Genomic DNA, 22,909 nt, shown 5'->3' on the forward strand with positions numbered 1-22,909 from the left:
CCACGAGAGCCATATTATGGCTTGAGGAGTACATGAAGGAGGTGCGACCAATATTTGAAGAAGGCGCAACCACAAACTCCCACGAGAGCCATATTATGGCTTGAGGAGTACACCAAGGAGGTGCGACCAATATTTGAAGAAGGCGCAACCGCAAACTCCCACGAGAGCCATATCATGGCTTGAGGAGTACATGAAGAATAAGACACGACTACCCACTTCAATAAAACTCACCCAAAAATTCAAGAAGCTTTTACTATCTTCGACCATGCCATTTTAACCAAACTTTCTTTTTCCTTCATTTTGCTGCAGGTTAATCTTGATGCAATGGTGGTGTTCAAGGAAGTCGCTTTTTCAAATGAAAAGTATCTCCTTATCACTGACAGCGATGGTGACTCCGGTGACAAAGGAACGAAATTATTAGTGCATCCCCCTATACAAGGAAGTTACTCAGGTAAGTGGCCTTCTCACCAGTACCCAGAGTTAAAGAATTGGTCACTCGACCTTCCTCAAGATGATGGCACGAAGGTTCACTCCTTGAAATCCCTTATTCATGATAAGGAGCCAAGGACAACTCCTTTTCAGACCCTTGGCAGGCGGATCATAGATGGAGATGCACATTGGGGTCCTTCCTTGAGACTCAGTGGTGCATTCAGTTACATCGAGAATTATTGGGAGTGGTTGGAGGATATTCTCGGCAGGAACAAACAAGAACTCCGTGAAAATTGCTTGTTTGATGCCTTATATGCTTCGCTTTTCACATATGATAGGAACCTCCATGTACTTAGAGCATTCTGCGAGGCGTGGTGTCCGGACACTAATACCTTGCATACATCTGTTGGAGAACTGTCTCTTTCACTTTGGGACTTGCACAAGTTGGGGGGACTTCCAATCATCGGGGGTATCTATGAAGAGGTAATCCCATGCGCGGAGGAGCTAACTGGGGTTAATGAAAAGAAATTAAGGCATATTCCACAAAGTTGTGAGTATCTGTTCGCAGCCTTACATCATCTCCAACGTGGGGAATCCAACAAAGCTGGAGTTTCTGCTGACCAGTGGATTAATTTCTGGTTTAAAGGCAAAACCAGGTACTCAAAGCCAAAGCAGAGAAGGATAAAGAGGGCATCTCGTGCTCAAGCAACCCAAAATCCGGATGGCGAAATTGGACAACCGCGCAAATTTTCAAGTCAAGACAATGGTGTATTTAATACCATCGGAGTTAAACTTCACTTGCGGGAAGAGAGTTATCTTGCAGCGTTTATATCTTGCTGGCTCTGTGTCTTTGTTTTACCAGATGAGGACCCCCACTATATTAGACCATCTACTTTCAAAATGGCTAGTATGATGGCTGCCGGTCGTAAGACTTGCCTTGCTGTTCCTGTCCTGCTAAGCATATACCGTGGGCTTGATAAAATTTCAAACTCAGCTACCCCAGGATGTGCACGTGCGGCCTTTCCGGTGCACTACGTATATGCTTGGTTAGCGAGTTATTTCTCTACCCATTATTCGACTCCAAATACCATGCCTGGACCTACCATGACCAACTATTCTGGAGAGGGTGGCGCACGATACTTTGATGAAAATAGTGCTTGCGACCTCATTCATCAGGGAGATAAAGTAACTTGGGGAATCACTTCTCTTGTGAAGAATCGCAATGAACTCTTTATTGACGATGGCAAACTAGCAAATCTCGAACTAAGTTATTTTGTAAGCGCCTGCTCAAATTACTTAGTTTTGCATGCTGAAGGGGATTTCCTTGTTGAGCCATATAGTCCATATAGATTCGCGCGACAATTCGGGTTTTATCAAGTTCCTCCACAGGAACTCGGGGCAGATGTGCGTTCCACAAATTATGACTTGAGTCGAATACTCTGGCGCACTGCTATTCGTAGTAAAACAGAGTCAAAGATACTTTTTCCTAGCTATCCCTTGAATGCTAGCAAGCACACATCTTCAGGCTTTCAAACATGGTGGTCTACGGTACATGATGATTACCTCCTCAAAGGGCGTGATACTTTGATTAAGAGTATCCAATCAAGTGGGGAGCAGAAGAGGTCAAAAGGGAAGGAACTTGCAAATCTGAACAATCTCTCCAAGGTTGACAACAGTCTTGAGATGAAGCAAAAGACTGTGAGAAACGAGAAGGAAATTTTGAAGAGTTCAAACAACAAGGTTGCTACCCTTGAGGACCTTACCCCTAATGAACAATTTTCGAAGGGTACTTCAGTTCGTCTTCCCTCAAAAATTGTGAAAGCCATTGATCATGATTCTTGCAATTCACATGAGGAGAAGAGGAGCGAGCCTTTTGATGAGGAGGATGAGCAATCCACTAGCACGGACCAGCATTGGAAGCGCAAGAAGTCCAAGGTAATGACTTTCCCTTTGGATGATATTGGTTTAGATCCTAAGGAACTCTTTAAAGACATTCCGGATATATCTGTGCCTGGTATAAGCCGTGTCAATATTGTAAGGACCCCCCTTGCCTTCTTTAATTTAGCATTTGAAATCTACTTGTCAATTTCATATTCATGATTTGTCTCATAACGTTTTCCTTACAGTTGGATGATCAAGACTTGATCTTCATTGATGATGGAGAACCAAGTCAAATATCGGTTGAAGGACCTACTGCATTTGAACTTTTGGCCAAACAAGTGATCAGTTCTACCCAACAAATGGGTGCTAGTGAGAATTCCAAAAAGGCAGTAGAGGATGGCAATGTGATTCAGCAAATCACGCCACAGAAGGTGGAACATATGACTCCATCGGCCCAAAAGAAACTCAAAATTTTCGATCCACCATCGTGGCCAAGGGCACCTCGAGTATCTGAATTTTGCCCCCAAAATGTGATCTCAACATGCCGTCGAGACTATATCCAAATGTTGTGGAATAACCTGAGGGTGATGATATCTCAAACAGCCTTAGAGCGCATGCCTGCACTTGAAATGAAAGCCAACGAAATCATAGAGGAAATGCAAAGCTTCAATGCCGCGGATATCTCAAATTTGCAAGGCCTTTTAAAGGCTTTCTTTGCAAATGCAGCTCGTTACGTTGCAGTGAAATCTTCTCTCTCAAATAAAATTCCAGCTGAATCATATGATGAGTTGCTTTCTACGGCTACCCAACATCTTAGAGACGCTCAGAGTAAGGAGAGACAACAGGCAGAGAAGATCTCAACACACATGTTGAAGCTTAAGGAGATTGATCGCGAGGAAGTAGAGTTGAGGAAGCGACTTGAGTTCTTGGATACTCACAGGAAGGAGACGCTTTCACTGCTACGAGAAGAGCAAGATGATCTTACCCGAGTGCAAGGCGTGATGGTCGACTTACAAAATGAAGTTCGAAAGATCGAGAATTCCCCGCCCCTACTTGCTGAGGAGAGTCAAACTTTGGACAAGATGCAAGCGTTACTTGAAAGCAACCAAAAGGAGCTGTCGTTATTTGAATTCTAGAAATAGTTGCAATCTTTTACTTTGTTTCAAATTTCATCTTTTGTTACCTGCTCAAAGCGTGTAGCTATGTGCATAAACATTTCATAATGAAACTTGCTCTCTCTTTTTCACATTCTTGCAGACGTCCTCGTCTTTATTTGCTTTTTCGATAGCCACCATTTTAGACTATCAATTGTAGTATGAACAATTCTATCTTTGCATAATTTTGATCACACTTGAAAAGATAATTATCCAAATAATTTGGTAATCTGAATAATACACTTTCAAGTATATGTCACAAAATAATTCGAATTGTCTTAAAGATGAACGCTCCTTTTTTTTTTATCAAAAGAATCATCCGGACAAAGGATTTAGTTTTATATAATTGTAACTGAACTTAGAAGTTGCCCTCTAAGCTGCCTACGTATCCCAACAGGGAATCAAGTCACACGTAGTTCCTACCATTCACAGTTTAAACTCTTGCGGGTCAGGAGTATCCTTTTGTTTACCACCTTAGATTTGGTGGAGTGTTTCAGCAGTTTAACCACATGCTACACTATTGGTGGTTGTTGTCCACAGTTTTAGCTCATGCGGGTTTGGAGCAACATGCAGTTTAGACTCATGCGTCATGGAGTACTTCACTTTTTTTTTTTATGGCATGTATAACTTCACGAATTTTCCATTTATAGGACCAACTTTCACGCCATCTTTGTCCACTAATTTGTACGCACCATTCGTGTAGACTTCTCGAACAATGTACGGCCCATCCCATTTAGAGACGAATTTGTCTTTAGTGCGATGAGTCATAACTATTGGCCTTCGAACGGCAAGTACCATGTCCCCGACTTGAAAGGAGCGACGTCGAACTTTCTTATTAAAAGCTCTAGAGAGACGGGCTTGATAGCACTCCAGATTTTGTTGGGCCTCCAATCTCTTTTCATCCAAAGCTTCCAACTCTTCAAGGCGCAGGCGAACATTTTCTTCCTCCGTGAGCCCTTCTTGGATAGCAATTCTCAAAGAAGGAATTTGTTGCTCAAGGGGCAGAACAGCTTCTACACCATAGACCAAGGCATATGGTGTGGCTTGCGTCGGAGTTCGGTATGTGGTGCGATAGGCCCAAAGAGTTTCGCCTATCCTTTCGTGCCAATCCTTCTTTGACTTTGCCACCACTTTCTTCAACAAGTTACATAAAGTTTTGTTGAATGCCTCTGCGAGACCATTGGCGGGGGCATTATATATGGAGGACTTTCGTTGCTTGAGATTAAATTTCTCACATAACTTATCCATCAAGCCATTGGAGAAGGATTTTCCATTATCAGTGATAATGTACCGGGGAACTCCATAACGGTAAATAATATTCACACGAATAAAATTCACCACATCTTCCTTTCTAACTTGTTTGAGCGGTATGGCTTCAGCCCACTTAGAAAAGTAGTCGGTCGCAGCCAATATATATAAGTGTTGACCGGACGACTTTGGTAATGGCCCCACAACATCAAGGCCCCAAGCATCAAAAGGCCAAGAAGCAACGGTCGGGTGTAACGGCTCGGGTGGTTGATGAATGTAATTTGCATGAAACTGGCAAGCTTGACATTTTTGAGCATATTCTATGCAATCTTTGACCATAGTAGGCCAATAGTAGCCCATCCTTTTAATCCGAAAATGTAACTTGGGACCGGATTGATGTGCTCCACATATTCCAGAATGTGCCTCGTGCATCGCCTGATATGCCTCGTCTTCGCTCAGACAGCGCAACAGTACACCTTCAAATGATCTTCGGTACAGCGTGTCCTTGTACAAGATAAAACGAGGGGCTCGACGACGAATGTCAGTTCTTCTACGTTGCTCCTCAGGTAATTTTTGATACTTGAGATAATCAACGAGGGGTTGTCTCCAATCTTCTTTGTCAATTTCATAGGTTGAGACCACATGAGCTGATGAGAACATGAAGATTTGCATGGATTCCTTTCATTTTACAAGTCTTCACATTCTAATGATGGTTGATGGTGCAATCGGGCTCGAGAATCATTGAAGATCCAAATTTTCCAAATTTTAATTGGCTTCCAAATCTTGATTGGTATCTTGATTGATTTCCAAATCTTGATTGATATCTTGATTGATTTCCAAATTGAGAGTTAAGTAAGTCGCTTGAATTAGGGAATAAAGGCTAAGGTCATGTTGACCATAGTTAAGCCAATTGAGTCAGTTAGTTCCCTATTCTAATTAAATTAGAGTTTTAGAGAAGTAGTTAATTACTTCCAAATTTATTTAGGAAGTTGTGTCAAGTCAAATAAGGAAGCTTGTATTGTTTCCAATTTAGATTAGGGTTTTGAGTCTTGTAAGGCTATAAATAGCCAACTTTATTTAATTATTGAAAAGACAATTATGAGATGAATAAAAATTGAGAGTTTTCTCTTTCTTGTTCCTTTGGGAGCGTTCCTTGATACAAAGTGAGTTGTATCTCCTTTGTTCAAGTTTCGGCTTATCAATTCAAGACCATGTTGAATTGTGGCGCCTTCTACACTTGCCTGAAGTTCACTAATTCGTTTGGTTACGGGTTGAGATAATATCAACAAGTTCGTAGTCACGGGGATTAGAGGGGTCGTAAGGTCTTTCCATCTTTGTATCCATAACCTGGTCAAGATAGATCCTTCCGCTGCCTGATCGATTCGGTTCTTCAAGACAGGTTCTTGTTGGGTCGAGTTCGTATCATCTGGTATCAGAGCTTCGGCTCTTGATTCAGGTTAATATCCTTTTTCTTTTCTTATTTGTCTATTTTTTTTTCTATCGAAACCCTAGCCGCCTTTCAATTTTAAAAGAAAAAAATTTTTTTGATTCTTGTTTTTTTTTTATTATTTTATCACTTGAGTCTAACCTACCCCCTTGATTGATCGAGGTTGGAATTTCTTGGTGTGATTACGTTCTTGAAAACAGGTTTTTCAAGGGTTTACCTCCCATTAAATTTCTTCCAAGTGAAGTCCTAACCTTGCATCGAGTCGTCAATAGCAAAAAAAAAAAAAAAAAAATACTGTTCACAGCGGTACTGTTCATCGAAACTGTTCACACTGTATCAGTACTGTTCATCGCCGCAACTGTAGCAGTACTGTTCATCGACTGTAGCAGTACTATTCATCCGAAAATTATTATTATTATTTTTTTTTTTTCTCTTTTTTCCCCATACCTTGTGGTTGTTTCTTGTTGTTCTTGCTTCTTGTAGTTGGCTTGATAATTTCTTGAAGTTCTTGGATTACATATAACATTCTCCAAGTTATTCCTTTGTAAACAAGCACTCGATTTGAGGACAAATCGTCTTTCAAGAGGAGGGGAATGATGAGAACATGAAGATTTGCATGGATTCCTTTCATTTTACAAGTCTTCACATTCTAATGATGGTTGATGGTGCAATCGAGCTCGAGAATCATTGAAGATCCAAATTTTCCAAATTTTAATTGGCTTCCAAATCTTGATTGGTATCTTGATTGATTTCCAAATCTTGATTGATATCTTGATTGATTTCCAAATTGAGAGTTAAGTAAGTCGCTTGAATTAGGGAATAAAGGCTAAGGTCATGTTGACCATAGTTAAGCCAATTGAGTCAGTTAGTTCCCTATTCTAATTAAATTAGAGTTTTAGAGAAGTAGTTAATTACTTCCAAATTTATTTAGGAAGTTGTGTCAAGTCAAATAAGGAAGCTTGTATTGTTTCCAATTTAGATTAGGGTTTTGAGTCTTGTAAGGCTATAAATAGCCAACTTTATTTAATTATTGAAAAGACAATTATGAGATGAATAAAAATTGAGAGTTTTCTCTTTCTTGTTCCTTTGGGAGCGTTCCTTGATACAAAGTGAGTTGTATCTCCTTTGTTCAAGTTTCGGCTTATCAATTCAAGACCATGTTGAATTGTGGCAGATGATACGAACTCGACCCAACAAGAACCTGTCTTGAAGAACCGAATCGATCAGGCAGCGGAAGGATCTATCTTGACCAGGTTATGGATACAAAGATGGAAAGACCTTACGACCCCTCTAATCCCCGTGACTACGAACTTGTTGATATTATCTCAACCCGTAACCAAACGAATTAGTGAACCTCAGGCAAGTGTAGAAGGCGCCACAATTCAACATGGTCTTGAATTGATAAGCCGAAACTTGAACAAAGGAGATACAACTCACTTTGTATCAAGGAACGCTCCCAAAGGAACAAGAAAGAGAAAACTCTCAATTTTTATTCATCTCATAATTGTCTTTTCAATAATTAAATAAAGTTGGCTATTTATAGCCTTACAAGACTCAAAACCCTAATCTAATTGGAAACAATACAAGCTTCCTTATTTGACTTGACACAACTTCCTAAATAAATTTGGAAGTAATTAACTACTTCTCTAAAACTCTAATTTAATTAGAATAGGGAACTAACTGACTCAATTGGCTTAACTATGGTCAACATGACCTTAGCCTTTATTCCCTAATTCAAGCGACTTACTTAACTCTCAATTTGGAAATCAATCAAGATATCAATCAAGATTTGGAAATCAATCAAGATACCAATCAAGATTTGGAAGCCAATTAAAATTTAGAAAATTTGGATCTTCAATGATTCTCGAGCCCGATTGCACCATCAACCATCATTAGAATGTGAAGACTTGTAAAATGAAAGGAATCCATGCAAATCTTCATGTTCTCATCATGAGCGTCGCCTCCTTCAATATTTTCATCATCAATCAGTGATGGAACTACCCACTTTCGGCACACACGGACTTGTATCTCATGATCCGGCATGGTAAGTGAAGAGGCTAGCGCAGCTAATGCATCAGCTTGCTTATTTTCCCTTCTAGGAACATGCTTAATACTTGCACCTCCAAGCCGCCTCATTAGTTGCGTTGCATATTTGTGATACGGAATTAACTCGGACTTTTTGACTTCATAACTTCCCAAGAGTTGGTTAACCACTAATTGAGAGTCACCATAGATTTGAATGTCCAACTGTTCCATATCAACAGCTATTTCAAGTCCGAGTATGAGAGCTTGGTACTCAGCGACATTGTTTGAACAATGATGACTTAGAGTAAAGGAATATAGCAATATCCCTCCATCAGGAGTCACGAATACAATCCCTGCTCCAGCTCCATGACGATGAGCCGCACCATCAAAATACATCTTCCATGGTGGACGAATCTCGATAAGGAGTACATCCTCATCCGGTAAGTCATCACTTAGTTCCCATTCAGCAGGTATCGGGTGATCAGCAAGAAAATCTGCCAGAACTTGTCCCTTCACAGCTTTTTGAGGCACATAAATAATTTCAAACTGTTGTAGTTGAAGATACCATCTAGCTAGACGGTCGGACAACACTGGTCTACTCATCACATATTTTATGGGATTCGCCCTGGAAATGAGCCTCACACTATGCGCTTGAAAGTAGTGCTTTAACTTCTGTATTGCAAAAATAAGGGCTAAGCACAACTTTTCAATTGGCGAGTAATTTAGTTCGTTGGGGGTCATCATTCTGCTTAAATAATAAAGGGCAACCTCCTTTCCTTCATTATTTTCTTGAGCGAGCAATGCCCCCATCGATCGTTCTTGGGCGCAATATAAAGGAGTAAGGGCTTTCCATGAATAGGTGCAGCCAACACAGGTGCTTTCATAAGATAAGACTTAATGCTATTGAATGCATTACTACATGCCTCATCCCATTGAAATGGCACATCTTTCTTCATCAAGCGACTAAATGGCTGACACCTTCCTGCTAAATTTGAGATAAATCTCCGCAGATAAGCTAATCGCCCTTGAAGACTTTTCAATTCATGAATGTCACGAGGTTCAGGCATCCTCAATATAGCATCAATTTTGGCCTGATCAATTTCAATGCCTCGATGGCGAACCACAAAACCAAGAAATTTCCCCGACGTGACTCCAAATGCACACTTGAGAGGGTTCATTTTGAGTTGATACCTTCTCAACCGATCGAAAACTTGTCTCAAATCCTCCAAGTGATTATTTCTTTTCTTTGATTTCACAACTAAATCATCCACATAACACTCGATATTCTTATGAAGCATGTCGTCAAAGATACTTTGCATTGCTCTTTGATATGTGGCACCAGCATTTTTGAGACCAAAGGGCATCACTTTATAACAATAAATACCCTTAGGAGTACGAAATGCAGTGAGCTCCTCATCCTCCGGTGCCAATCGAATTTGATTATATCCAGAAGAGCCATCCATAAATGACAGAACTTCATGCCCAGTAGTTGCATCAATCATGAGTTCAGTGATTGGTAAAGGGAAGTCATCTTTGGGACAAGCATTGTTAACATCCCTGAAATCGACACAGATGCGGATTTGTCCATTCTTCTTTCGCACAGGCACGATACTCGAAATCCATGTGGGATATTTAACTTCACGAATAAACCCGGCTTCAATGAGTTTATTGACTTCAATTTCGATCAACGGAATCAAATCGGGTCTAAATCGCCGTTGTGCTTGCTTCACAGGTCGAACTCCCTTTTTAACAGCCAAATGGTGGACGGCCACTTTTGGGTTTAAACCCGGCATTTCTTTATAAGTCCATGCAAAAATATCTTGATACTCCCACAAGAGTTCAATATATGCCTTCTCTTCGTCAGGACTCAATGAAGCACTTACATATATTGGACGTGGGTCCTCTGAAGTACCAAGATTGATCTCCTTTAGATCATCCACAGTGGCCTTAACACCTTCCTCCAATTCAGGTGGAGCGTCTTCAGCATCTTCTTCTTCTTCAGGCGAGTCACCGTCAATTATGGTTATATGATTGCATGAAGCAACACTCTCTTCATCATCCTCTTTTGGTCTTGTGTACACCACGGTATGCTCCCTGACCCTCAATTCAGTCCCACACTTTATTACAAGATCTGTGCATCTTCTCATTCTCGAAGGAATGATACTACCAAATTTATGAGAACCATTAGAAGGTTTTTCAAGATTTTGCAATGACTTTGCCATTTTTCCTTTACTCTTATGAGAGTTTTGAGGCTTTTGTCTTCTTTGTGGTCCTAATCTCTTAAAAACAGATACCCGTGGAGTTTTATTCTCCTTTTCGTGAAAAGCTTGAGATTTACCAACTATTTGAGAAGACTCATCCTCTATAGCAATATATTGGCTACTAACTCTATTGATCTTGATGCGGATTGGTGTAGGAGAGGAGTAGCCAAGGCCAAATTTGGGATTTTCAACGGCGTATCCTTTTTCCTTCAACATCTTTTGGGTAGGATTCAACCCATGAATCATGTCACTGGTAGATTGACGGGATGAAACATTTAACACCGCAGATTCTTTGAGATCGTATCCAGCCTTAGCGAGAAGCTTATAAGCGATAGGATCAAAACCTTCTTTAGTTCTTGACTTTGGTATGGTGTCTTGTTCAACTTCAGATTCTTTGCTTAAAAAGTTAGACCTTTTAAGTTGAGAAGATGACGCCTTTTTTATATCAAGATGAGCTACCGGAAGAGTCAAATCTTTTAGAGTTTCATGCTGAATTGCAGGTGACTGTCCCTGTTCTATTCTTGATTTGGGAGGGCAGCGAAAGACAACTGATTCATTGTTTGGCAATGAAACATCAGTTTCTTCATGAATTTCCTCTTTTGATTTCGAAGTCATCACTTTCTCCCCTTTTGCATTTGGAGATTCGGGGTTCTGGATTTTATCCCCAAATAGAGGTTGTTCAGTTTTATCCTTCGCCATGTGCCTTTTGATGTAAAATTTGGCATCGGCGATATATGCTTCCGCCTCAGTGAAAGGATTATCATCAGCTTTCACACTTCTTGCCACCCCATTTTGACAGTACTTGAAGCATTGATGAAGAGTTGAAGGTATAACTCCATTTTCATGAATCCAGGGCCTTCCCAACAATACATTGTATGTTGTTTTAGCATCTATCATATACAATAGTGCTCTGGACGTCATGTCATCAATGACTATCTCCAAATTTAGTGACCCAAGAGCTCTTTGCCCTCCTTGATTGAAGCCTTGAATCATCAGTCGGCTATTGGAGAGTTCATCAACCGGGATACCAAGCTCCTTCAGAGTTTTTAAAGGGAGAATACTGACTGCGGAACCTCCATCTATCAACATTCTATTCACTTTTTGCTCTTTTGCATAACCAGTCACAAACAAAGGACGGTTATGCGGTGTTGACCCAAGCAACAAGTCTTCACTAGTAAAAGTGATACTTGTGACGTTCACCTCTTCATTGCTGGTAGACACACGACCTTCTTCATTGCCGGTGGACGCACAGGCCATCTCACAGAGAGATTCGCAAGTATTATCTTTTTGTTCCTCGATATGATCTACTTGCGTTGTGTGACTTGCAACCACATCAACATCAAAGAATTCCTTTGGCAAAAACTCTTTTAAAGTAATAGGAGTTCGCGACTTTTGCTTGAAGATTCGGCCTCCTTGAAGATTATGATAATCATTAGTTTTCTTTACGTCATTCTCTTTCCCCTTCCAAATCACCATACTTCTTGTTAAGACCTTGCTCGCCCTACTAGATGGACAAGACTTCCGCCTCCTTCTTCGCGTGACTAGAGTCCATCCTTCATCATCCACATCAGACTGTAGCGCCTTTTCATCTTCATATACATGTTCCTGAAGAGTTGAAGGAGCACCTTCTTGTTTGATTTCTATAGGATCAAGTGATCCAAATTGAATTATTGGCAATACAGGCGCCATGACCCTTTTATCCTCCATGGACTGCAGGGAACCAATGGACGTTTGATTCACACTCGCCTTGTCTTCCTCAAGGAGAATTTTTCCCTGTCTTGCCAACTCCATTACTTTATCTTTGAAGACAAAGCATTTTTGAATGGGATGCCCGACCAATCGGTGATACTTACAGTAATTTGGATCGTCAGTGTTCCTGGCCTCATCAGGTCGCTTCATCTCAGGAAGCGTGATCAAGTTTATACTTAACAGAACGTCAAACATACCAGGGACATCAGAATCAAGGAAAGGGTACTCCTTATCCTGCATCTCCTTGAGAGTTGGTTTCCTCTTTCCTTGTTCTTGATGTGCATTGATCTTGCTGTCTTCTCTCCTGACAGTTTTGGGAACAACCTTAAAGGGCGCTACACTTGTAGCCATTGCCTCCTTCTTTTCATTTTTAAATGGTGGCTTGCCCTCTTTCCTCGCTTCTTGTCTCTCTTTAGCCTTGTAAGGGTCAGGAACTGGCGGTTCTTGTCCATCAAGATTAATCTCCAACTTATGGGCTTTTGTGGACAATTCATCAAATGTTTCTGGTTGTACACCTTGTAAGATGTATCTGAGTCCCCAGTGCATGCCTTGAATGCACATCTCGATCGCGGAAGATTCAGAAATTCGATCTTTGCAATTTAAGCTTAGATTCCTCCAACGGTCGATAAAATCAATGACAGGTTCACTTTTCCATTGACGTGTATTAGAGAGTTCAGTCATGCTGACAGTTCTCTTTGTGCTATAGAAGCGACCAAGGAATTCATGCTCTAGCTGTTCCCAACTGTCAATGGCTCCAGACTCCAGATCCGTGTACCAATCGAAGGCATTACCCTTCAGCGAGCGAACAAACTGCTTAACGAGCAAGTCACCATCAGTGCCCGCATTGTTACAAGTTTCCACGAAGTGTGCTATATGTTGCTTAGGGTTGTCCTTGCCATCAAATTGTTGAAATTTTGGAGGTTGATATCCTACAGGCATCTTCAAACCTTCCACTCTAGTGGTGTAAGGTTTAGTGTAACCGCTATATGATTTGGCGCTTCCACCAATCTTATCCTTGATTGTGCCTTCGATAAATTCCTTTAGATTGTCAACATGAATGGTGCCATCAGGGGAAATTGAAAATTCCTTCGCGGCTTGTGACTTCGCATCCTCTTTTTCCTTCTCCCTTGATGACGAGTCCCCTTCATCTTGCACTTTGAATTTCTGTTTGGACATGCTAAGGCTATTTTCGCCTATATTTTCCACCATATCCATTAATTTGACTATCTTGGCATCCTGACTTTGTGCATGCACTACTAGCCCTTCGACAATTTTGGCTAGATTCGAGATCTGGTCTTCCACAGTTGTGGTATTGGTCATCATGACGGGCATCACCACAGAGGCAGCCGAATCACTTGGGCTACCAATGGATTCATCATGGGCTCCTTTCTTGTTAGGAAGCATTTCGAGATTTGCTGCTTCAGTCACAACGTTCGCCTTAGCCTTCTCTGCTAACTCCTTGGCCTTACTCCTTGTCAGAGGTGCAGTATACTGCGTCCCTTGAGTGGTTGAGACATCAGCAACTAAGCCTTCAAGAGAAAAGTTCACCTTCTTGAACTCCATCGAATTTTGAAACTGGTAAGTTGTTGGAAGAAAAGAGATGAGAGGCAGAGATTGTCCCACTGGGCGTGCCAGAAATTTGTAAGCACAAATTTTGTTGCCTAAAATAAAAGACAAGAAAACTTGCACAAATATCAAATTTATTAAATCAAATAATAAGCGGGTTACAATCTCTGAAAGTTCTTGAATCAAAGAAATTAATCCCCTGATTCTTTTCTTCGAATAGCTTCAATTGAAGGGCCGAAAAGACTTGTTCTCCAATCGAAAGGGTGTTTCCTACAATTTCGGCGTAGAAAACGATTGATTTGATGATGGCGTCAAACACTTGGAACTTCGAGTCTTCAACACCGATAGCAGGAGGATTTGTTTGACTTGATTTGGGCTTGGATTTGAGGAAGAAAGCTCTTGAGGGAATTTGACAGAGTTTCTCCGAATGTTAGGGATTTTTCTATCTCTTTGCCTTGAGGGAAGACCTCTATTTATAGCCAAAATATGTAGGCTAGGTCTTCAAGAAAACCCTCAGAATCTTCCTGCATTTTGGATCACTTGTTACCCAAGAAATCCATTTAACTTGGGCTTAAATATTGGGCCAACCCAGATAGTCCATTGTGAATTAATAAATCAATTAATTCACTCCAACTTAAATGGACATTACGGATTTAATTTGATTTAATAACCCATATAATATTGGCCCGATTTGCCAGTCCAAAACATGATGGACTTCTATAATTTAATTTAATTTAATCAAGATCGATTTAGTTTAAATAAATCTTGACTAAAATAAATTAAATAAATTTTCTTTGTCTACACTCTTATATACCAAATAATTACAGAAAATGAATACACCAAATAATTCTCAGAATTTAGGCTTTAAAGTATTTCCCTCAAAAAAATATAGTACATGGAAAACCACAATCCTGATAACTTTTTGTTCTGGTGATGATAAGAAATAGTTTTTAAAAATAATAATTTGCATTAATTTCTTCAAGAAAGGAGTTGCACTATCGCACCAAAAGGTTAAAGTGACGGTTATAATAAGATTATCTATTGATTGAGAAAACAGGTTAACTTTGGGTTGTAGATTAATGGTTCTATAGTTCTGATTATGATGCTTTTATCGTAGGGCCCTGGAGGAGCAAAAATGGACGAAATTAAGAAATGCCAGCACCAATGAACACACTCAAGAAATTTTCGTTACATAAGTATAAAACTACTTGTGCCTCGACTAGTAGGGAATATTGAACAAACCTAAATTAAGATCTTTTCTTTGAAGTCAATTATACTAATAAATTGATTTTAATTACATTATCATCGCAACAAGAGTTAACAAAAAACAAATAACAATCAAACAGGGAGTTAAAGTTCACTTTATATTTCAGCATACTATTTTCAATTAATTTGAGGCAGAAAAAGGTCGTGCCCCGGAAAATAAAGAAAATCATAAAAGAAATAGTACCAAAAAATTGTGAAAAATGGAAGCCCTAGGCTCTGAAGAAAGCACCTCAGTCCATTGTTTGCGCCTTTGCCCCAACCCTCCTCCCTCAACGCTGCATATATCATTGTAAAACGAAACATAAAAAATCACTTATAACTGAAGAAACATTAATTCAAATGATAAAAAAAACACACAGAGAAAGAAAACAAACATGTCAACAGCCATGCGGTTGAACTTAATGTGGTAATTTACTGGACAGGGGCCGTCGTGTGAGTGATGTTGATTTCTGCAGAGAGAAGATAAATTTGATAAAATTTAACAACTCAAATTTCGAAAATATTAACAATTATTATAACTTATTTATAGAGCAAGACATGTTAATTGAAGAGTTGAAGTTACCAAAGTTAATATCACCCCCAAATTTAGGAGCGAAAGAGGAAGCAAATTTGTAGATACTAAAATTGAGCTTGACTGCACAATAGCTTGTTTGAAGTTAGTTTACTAATAAGGAAAACAAGTTTAAACAAGAGCAACACATTTTAATTGAAGAAGTTACCATATTTATATCACCTTCCAATTTAGGAGTGAAAGATACCAAACTTGGGGAGAATACCGTTGGCTATTTATAAGGTATGTTATAAATTATCAATTCCACAGGTTCTCTAGCTTTTTTTTTTCTTAATGCAACTTGTTAAAAATTTTGAAATTTAGAGAGGTTCGTAACTTTCAATATTGCAAAAAATTGAATTGCCAAATCTAGAAATGAAAAATTATTATCCGCACTAGTAACTTCCCTGTTGAATTGTAATAAAACCATTCAGCAATGTAAAGAGATCTTTTAGCTAGGCAATTTCTTATTATCAAGTAAAAAAGTTTCAAACCATTTCCATGTAGTATACTCTACGGTTACAGATAGTACAATTATGGTATTGCACAAGTACAATATAGCCTCTTGATGTACATTAACAGTGATAGTGTATACACTGTTAGTGTTTAATTTTTTTTGGCATCTTTTGTTAGTAATGAATGTTTGAAATATTAAAAGATGGATTAATCTTTCCTACACTAACAGTGTATATACTGTCAATTTTGAATGAATGACAACTATGCAAAATTTGAATTTGAAATCCAACTTTTGCACATGTATCATAAATTTAACAATGATAGTGTGGACATTGTTAGTGTATATAAAATCTACCTTTAAAAGATAGGATTAATCTTTCCTACACTTTTTTTTTTTTTTTTTTTTAGATAAGAAATAGTTTTTGCATTACTAATACTATACTATTTTTTTTTTATTTTTAACAATAACCTTTATTTATACCAAAAACAGGTACAAGAGATTTAGAGATTCCTAGCCCCTATTCAAGCACTAATCTAAAAGACGGGACTTGAGCGACGTCCATAGCAATGCACCCCCGAACCTCTCTTGGTAGGAGCTGCGGTGAATCAAAAACCTTACTCGGACAACCTTGCAAAGCAGCTAACCTATCTGCAACCCCATTTGCTTCCCGGAATATGTGCCTAAACGACACAGCAACCTGATCCAACAGGCGGCGAATCCGCCGTAGCACACTGCAATATAACCAACCTCCCAGTACCGATGATTTAACTAAGGACACAAGCACCGCCGAGTCCACCTCCACTAGAACCCCTCATAATCCCCTGATCGCACACATTAACAGCCCCTCTAATACGGCCAAAGCCTCAGCATGCAGCACTCCTTTGTCCCCAAACTCCTTATAGAATGCAAAGATAACTCTACCATGTGAGTCCCGTAACACTCCTCCTCCACTAGCCTTCCCATTGACCACACTCGCATCCGTGTTTAGCTTGTATTGCCGGGCCGGAGGCATTGCCCAGGTTACCACCACCGGTCGCCGTTTACGGGCTGTACCTGATGCTAACCGTGCCCACTCGCAATCCTGGTCACCCCGAAACTGTACCTTATCCAGCCTATTTGCTCTGCCCAGGTCGTGCAAGAAGTTGCCAACCTCCACGATGACCCCCCTTGCTGAAAAAACCTGGCCTTCGAACCGTGCCTTATTTCGTCCCCGCCATATGAACCAAATCTTTCCTACACTTGATAAATGACAACGATGCAAAGTTTGCAAGGGAAGCTCGTGGGGCAATTCGTCTAGACAAGTTAGGTTTGCCTTTAGTTCGGAAAATTAGACGTCTGTAAGAGGAATATATTGTATATCTCTTCCATTAATAAAATAAAAAAGACATTTTCCTAAATAAAAAAAATGATGCAAAGTTTGAACTTGAAATTCAATTTTCGCACATGTTATGGATCCAATGGTGATAGTATATGCACTGTCAGTGTATATAAGATTTATTCTAAAAATATCCCGTTTTATAGGTACTAGTTATTGAACTACTAAAATCAATGACTTAAAATATATTATCCCGTGTAGTACGTTGCATGTTAAGTGCTAGTACTCTTGTGCTATTTGAAAATACAAACGGGTCTAAAAAAATTACTGCACAAAAATTCTTAAAAAATTATTTTTTGAGAATTATCATTTCGTAGAAAAGAAGAATAACTAAAAAAATCACGTCAACATTACATCTATAGTAGCGAACCTAATTAAACATTTCACTTGTAGTATTGATCATGAGTTTTCATGAATCTAATATGTCGTAGATGCAGAAAAAATGCCACTCAAATTGTTAATAAAAATAATGTTGTTGTAAAATTTGCCTATAAATTGATAGTATACATAAAAAACCTAGATTACCCATTGCCTAAACATCCCCCGCCCCCGCCGCACCCTGCTCAAGGGAAAAGAGTTTAGGGCAAAAAACCGCGGTGGTTCTCAAACTTTCTACTTTGCGCACTTTTAGTCCTCCAACTAATAAGTACGTAAATGTAGTCCTCTAATTAATAAAAATGTGTAGTTGTAGTCCTTCCGTCCAATTTGACTGTTAAGACAGACGGGAAACACATCACACATAGCTCACATGACATTTATTTTTGGGATAATTACAAAAAACTCCCTAGAGGTTTCTAAAAATTTCACTCAGCTCCCTTGATGTTTGGAAAATTACACCTACTTCCCTTGATTTGATAGTTTTAGTAACAAAATCTTAAAATAATATTGATTTGGTCAAATTTTTAAATGAATTTCCAAAAATACCCTTGTGCAATGAGTTTTAATTTACTTCCCTATACAATTATAAGATTATCTAGTATAATTATAATAAAAGTGTGCCAAATTTTTCATATTCGTACCTACTATTGATAAATGGCAATAATAATAATTTTATCATTATGATAGGATACTTTTGATGGTATTTTATTATGGATTTAAATTTATAAGATAGAAAAGAAAATGTTGAAATAATTCATTTAGTGCTTATGAATTTTTCAAATAGTTGGATTATCATAATTTAATAGTGATTTTGGACCATTTTCTTTTGATTTATTGTTAATTTTAATACCAAAAAATAGAAAATAAAGATCAGCAAAAACATTGGATTGCATATAAAGTTAACTCATCAAAAAAATCACTAATTGGACATTTGATTGCAATAGAAACTAGAGATAATAGTGATAGTTTTACAGTTTTATTGGCAAAAAATTTTAAAAAAAGGAATAAGAAGGAAAAATAATGAAAAATAATTTTAAAAGTCATTCTAAATATAAGCATACCAAACAAGGAAATTTCATTAAATATTCAAGGGTAGTATTATCATTTTAAACAATAAGAGAGGTATGTGTAATTTTTAAAACATCAAGGGAGCTAAATGAAATTGTTAAAAACCTCAATGGAGGTTTCTAAAATTATCCTTTTATTTTTTGTATCATTTTTGTATCTTCCTGTCTATCTTAACAGTCAAATTAGATGGAAGGACTATGACTACACATTTTTATTAATTGAAGGACTACATTTACGCACTTATTAGTTGGAGGACTAAAAGTGTGCAAAGTTGAAAGTTTGAGAACCACCGCGGTTTTCTGCCCAAGAGTTTATAATGAATAAAAAATATATAATTAATAAAAAATGCAATTAGTAATTTAATATAAACGTATAATTAGTAAAAAATGTAATTATTACTTTAGTATAAATGTATTAGTATACTTAATCAATGATTTATATTAGTATAAATATATAATTATTAGTCTAACTAAAAATATAATTATTATAATTATTAATATTAAATATGTTATACATGTATTTATAATATACATATATTTATTTATTTATTTATTTATTTCAAGGAGGGAGAGGAGTGGGCGATGGGGTAGGGGTTTACCCTCTGTCCCTCTCCGCTTTTTTTGACGGGGAGTGAAAATTACCCCCCGCCCCACCAACCCCTTACGAGCACTTGTCCCAATCGCCATCCCTATACCTAGTATGTAGATAAACACAACAAATGAAAATCCTAAACATACAACCCCATTTTAACAAACTATAACCGGATAAATTAATAGTCTAAAAAAAACTATATGGTTTTCTCATATGACACAAAGATCGGTATTAAAGAATTTTCCCTTTAAGGGAAGGGAATTTGAGCTTGACTGGACAATAGCTCGTTCAAGATTGGTTTATTAATGAAGAAAACCAAGTTAAAACTAAATCTAATATTACTTTAATCTTTAACTCATCTCGCATTCATTTTGTAAATCAAAAAATCTAAAGTTTACATACATGTAAATTAAATTACTTGAACTCAACCTCACTTTGATTTTTTGAAATCCCAAAGAGCTTGGCTAAAATGGTAACCAAAACCATGTACAAAAGAAAAATATAAAACTTATTGAGAAATTCAGACTAGACTTTGAACATATAGCATTAGTCTAATTTGAGCTTGTTGATACCCTACCTCCGAACCAACTTATCGTTTCCATTTTTTTATTAACATATCAAATAAAACTACTAAAGGAGTAAGTAAAACACATAAACTCTAAGGAGTCACAAAAGAGAGAGAGAGAGAGAGAGAGAGAGAGAGAGACATTTTATAACTTTTTACCTTATGGGGAAGTAGCGTTTTTTGCTTTAATATAATACAAGAAGAAGCCTATTACAACCCCCTTCTCTGCACCACCATTACCTCAAATCAAGTCGAACAAGTTGACTTTCTTATGTACAACTTTTTCGTGGTCTCAATTTCAATATGCCGATTGTATGTGGTGGAATTTGTATCTCATTATTCTTCACCAATTACTGATTGCAAGCTTGGTTTCCTATTGAATTTATTTTAAACAATTAGTTATCTTCACTCAAGTTTTTATTCAACTCTTTCTGGTAACGTAATGAGAACGATATACCACCAAATATTTTGACTTCGGGTAAGGATCTTGTAAAAATGAAGATGAAAACAGGTGACGAGGATAGCACTTCTTGCCTACAAATTAATGTTGAGATCTGAGCGAAATTTATCTATTGCATTCTACATAATTTAAGAATTTCATGTTCACTTATTTATTTTTTTGATAAGAGTACAAGATTATAATCAGCTCAATCCACACTGGTGGATCGAATACATAGAATTACATTTGTACAACAACAGAAATGGTCAGAATATAGTCCATAGTGAGAAAGATACTAACACATTGTTTAGGATACAAAACCCTGCCAACCAAGACCTAGATATTAAACCTTTTTTTTATTTTTTAATAAATAGTCATGGATGAACTTAGAAAGAGTTGGAGGTGGTACCACTGCTTTAATGAGATAATCTCCTACATTCTTTAGAAAGTCAACTCTAGCTGATTGTTGCTTTTAAAAAACTGTAATTTAAAACATATTAATTGGTTTAATTTTGACTTCTGCATATAGTTGATTTTGGCTTTATCCTAGAAGTTGGTTTCGGAAAGCATTGTTAAACCAATTCTTCACAACCATTTTTTCACAATTGGGTCATACTCTATCAATTTTAATATGTTTTAATTGAAGTATAAAATACATCTTTCGGGAGACAATTATTTCACCTAATACTTAGAAATTGTGAATTTGGGACAAAGATCATGGAGTTATTTCTTTGAAGAAGATACAAAAATATATTGGAATTGACTAGAGCTTTATTTACAATAAGCAAAAGGAATACAAGGACTCTCTATCATGTCCTTTCCTTGAAACTATCGTTGTAACAAAGAATTTCTAAAAATTTTCATTAGAGCAATAGTTTCAGAAACTGTAACACAATGACTAAATATTCTATTGTTGTATGGTAAAATGTAGGACAGATTATGAATCGGAAAAACTAACTTCGGAAGAGTCATGCTGCTTTTATGGTGCAATAGTATATTACATTTCTAGGTTACATTTAGCCAAATTCTCATTACACTTAGCGGTAGAGATAGGATTTGACTAGAAGGGAGCAAATTCGGAGATAGAAAAGCAATACATAAATCTACAAGTTCTTTGCACTCGACGATTGTTAAGAAGTGAAAACTCTTTACTTTTGTTACTCCAAAGAATGGTTGCAAATGAAAATAATTGCACCAAATATAGTATCGTATTTTTTTAGGCACAAAGGAGAAATGGTACAAAAGTTACACTTATGGTACATTTTGTACGCATGGTTGAAAGGTGAAACTATAACGCAAAAGTTTTACATTTCATAATAGATAGATATTTACAAAATCTATATACATTATTCAACAGTAACTTCTACTTTCCGATACGTTAAAAACTAGACAAACTTGTGATACACCATACAGCATCTGTTGATTAATTCTTCAATCCCCAGGCTTAGATACCTACATAGCAATTCAAGTATCACACCAAAACCTCAATCTCGCATCACACATATCTCAACTTCAAAACAAAATTTCTGATAGCACTTCGTGTATAGCTGCATGTAAAACTCCATTCATTGCTCCTTCTACCACAGCCTCCCCAAAACTAGGTTCTTTCTCAGAAATTGTAACCGTCGTCTTCCCAAAATCATACGAGAGTTTCAGTTTCCCAAATTTACCATCAACATCATTCCTGTTCACATAATATTCCAAGTTTTCCTGTGGAAATCCATAGTCAAAAAGTTTCTTCAGTGACAAGTTCACTTCCCCTACATATTTATCAGGCAACAATGATCTTTCACAGTACAATTTGATAACAAGCAGAACACCGTCCTTCTCAACAGCTTTCTCAGGGAGTGTGTACTTAATCCTGCAATTCCAATAAGGGTTTGTCTCTCTTTCCCTATCCACAGAAGTAATCCACTCTGAGTTTGAATATCCTTTTATTAGAACCTTCGCATAAACTTTCATCTGGCCAAGTTCTCGAACATTTGGAAGATTAACGGCAGAAATTAGAGTGACCTCAAACTGCCTGCACTCCATGCCTGGCCGATACTAAGGATGGATCAAAAGTTCAACTACGTATTTAGGAGGGCTTGTTCAGAGGGTTTGGGGAGGGGTAGAACTCAGGATGCAAGTAATGTGAGTTTATGCAATATTTACCATGGAAAAAGAGTAGTATTTATAACCAAGAAAATGTAGATAATGTCAAATTTGATTGAGAAGATGACACCTGCAATTAAGATAAGAAACTTAAAGATGCATGACTCTGAATACTTAACATCACATTACGCAATTGCAACTTGACTTGGATCAACTGAAAAAATAAGTGTGTAAGTACAAATTTTGTTGCCTGAAATAAAAGACAAGAGAACTTGCACAAATATCAAATTTATTGAATTAAATAATAAGTAGGTTACAATCTCTGAAAGTTCTTAAATCAAAGAAATTAATCCCCTGATTCTTCTC

At 37.7% G+C, this 22,909-nt stretch overlaps 3 protein-coding genes across 3 annotated transcripts in view; all 3 read right to left on the reverse strand.

The window, feature by feature from the left end:
- Positions 1-15,414, reverse strand: part of LOC113750635 (probable prolyl 4-hydroxylase 3) — a 51,974-nt gene extending 36,560 nt beyond the window's left edge. The window contains exons 1-2 of the mRNA XM_027294592.1: positions 15,401-15,414; positions 15,211-15,301 (exon numbers count right to left, since the gene is read on the reverse strand). Of these exons, the coding sequence (XP_027150393.1) occupies positions 15,211-15,301; positions 15,401-15,414 (105 nt within the window). The remainder of the gene's footprint in view (positions 1-15,210; positions 15,302-15,400) is intronic.
- A 1,136-nt stretch (positions 15,415-16,550) lies between these two features.
- Positions 16,551-19,540, reverse strand: LOC113750636. Its single transcript, XM_027294593.1, has 3 exons — positions 19,519-19,540; positions 16,867-17,266; positions 16,551-16,764 (listed from the first exon to the last, which is right to left on the reverse strand). The coding sequence occupies exons 1-3, from the start codon at positions 19,538-19,540 to the stop codon at positions 16,551-16,553; spliced, it is 636 nt and encodes a 211-aa protein (XP_027150394.1).
- A 2,421-nt stretch (positions 19,541-21,961) lies between these two features.
- LOC113750637 lies at positions 21,962-22,483 on the reverse strand. Its single transcript, XM_027294594.1, has one exon. It carries the CDS (start codon positions 22,481-22,483, stop codon positions 21,962-21,964), a length of 522 nt encoding a protein of 173 aa, XP_027150395.1.
- Positions 22,484-22,909: the final 426 nt, after the last annotated feature.

This window comes from Coffea eugenioides, chromosome 10, assembly GCF_003713205.1.
Source record: "Coffea eugenioides isolate CCC68of chromosome 10, Ceug_1.0, whole genome shotgun sequence".
Lineage (NCBI taxonomy): Eukaryota > Viridiplantae > Streptophyta > Magnoliopsida > Gentianales > Rubiaceae > Coffea > Coffea eugenioides.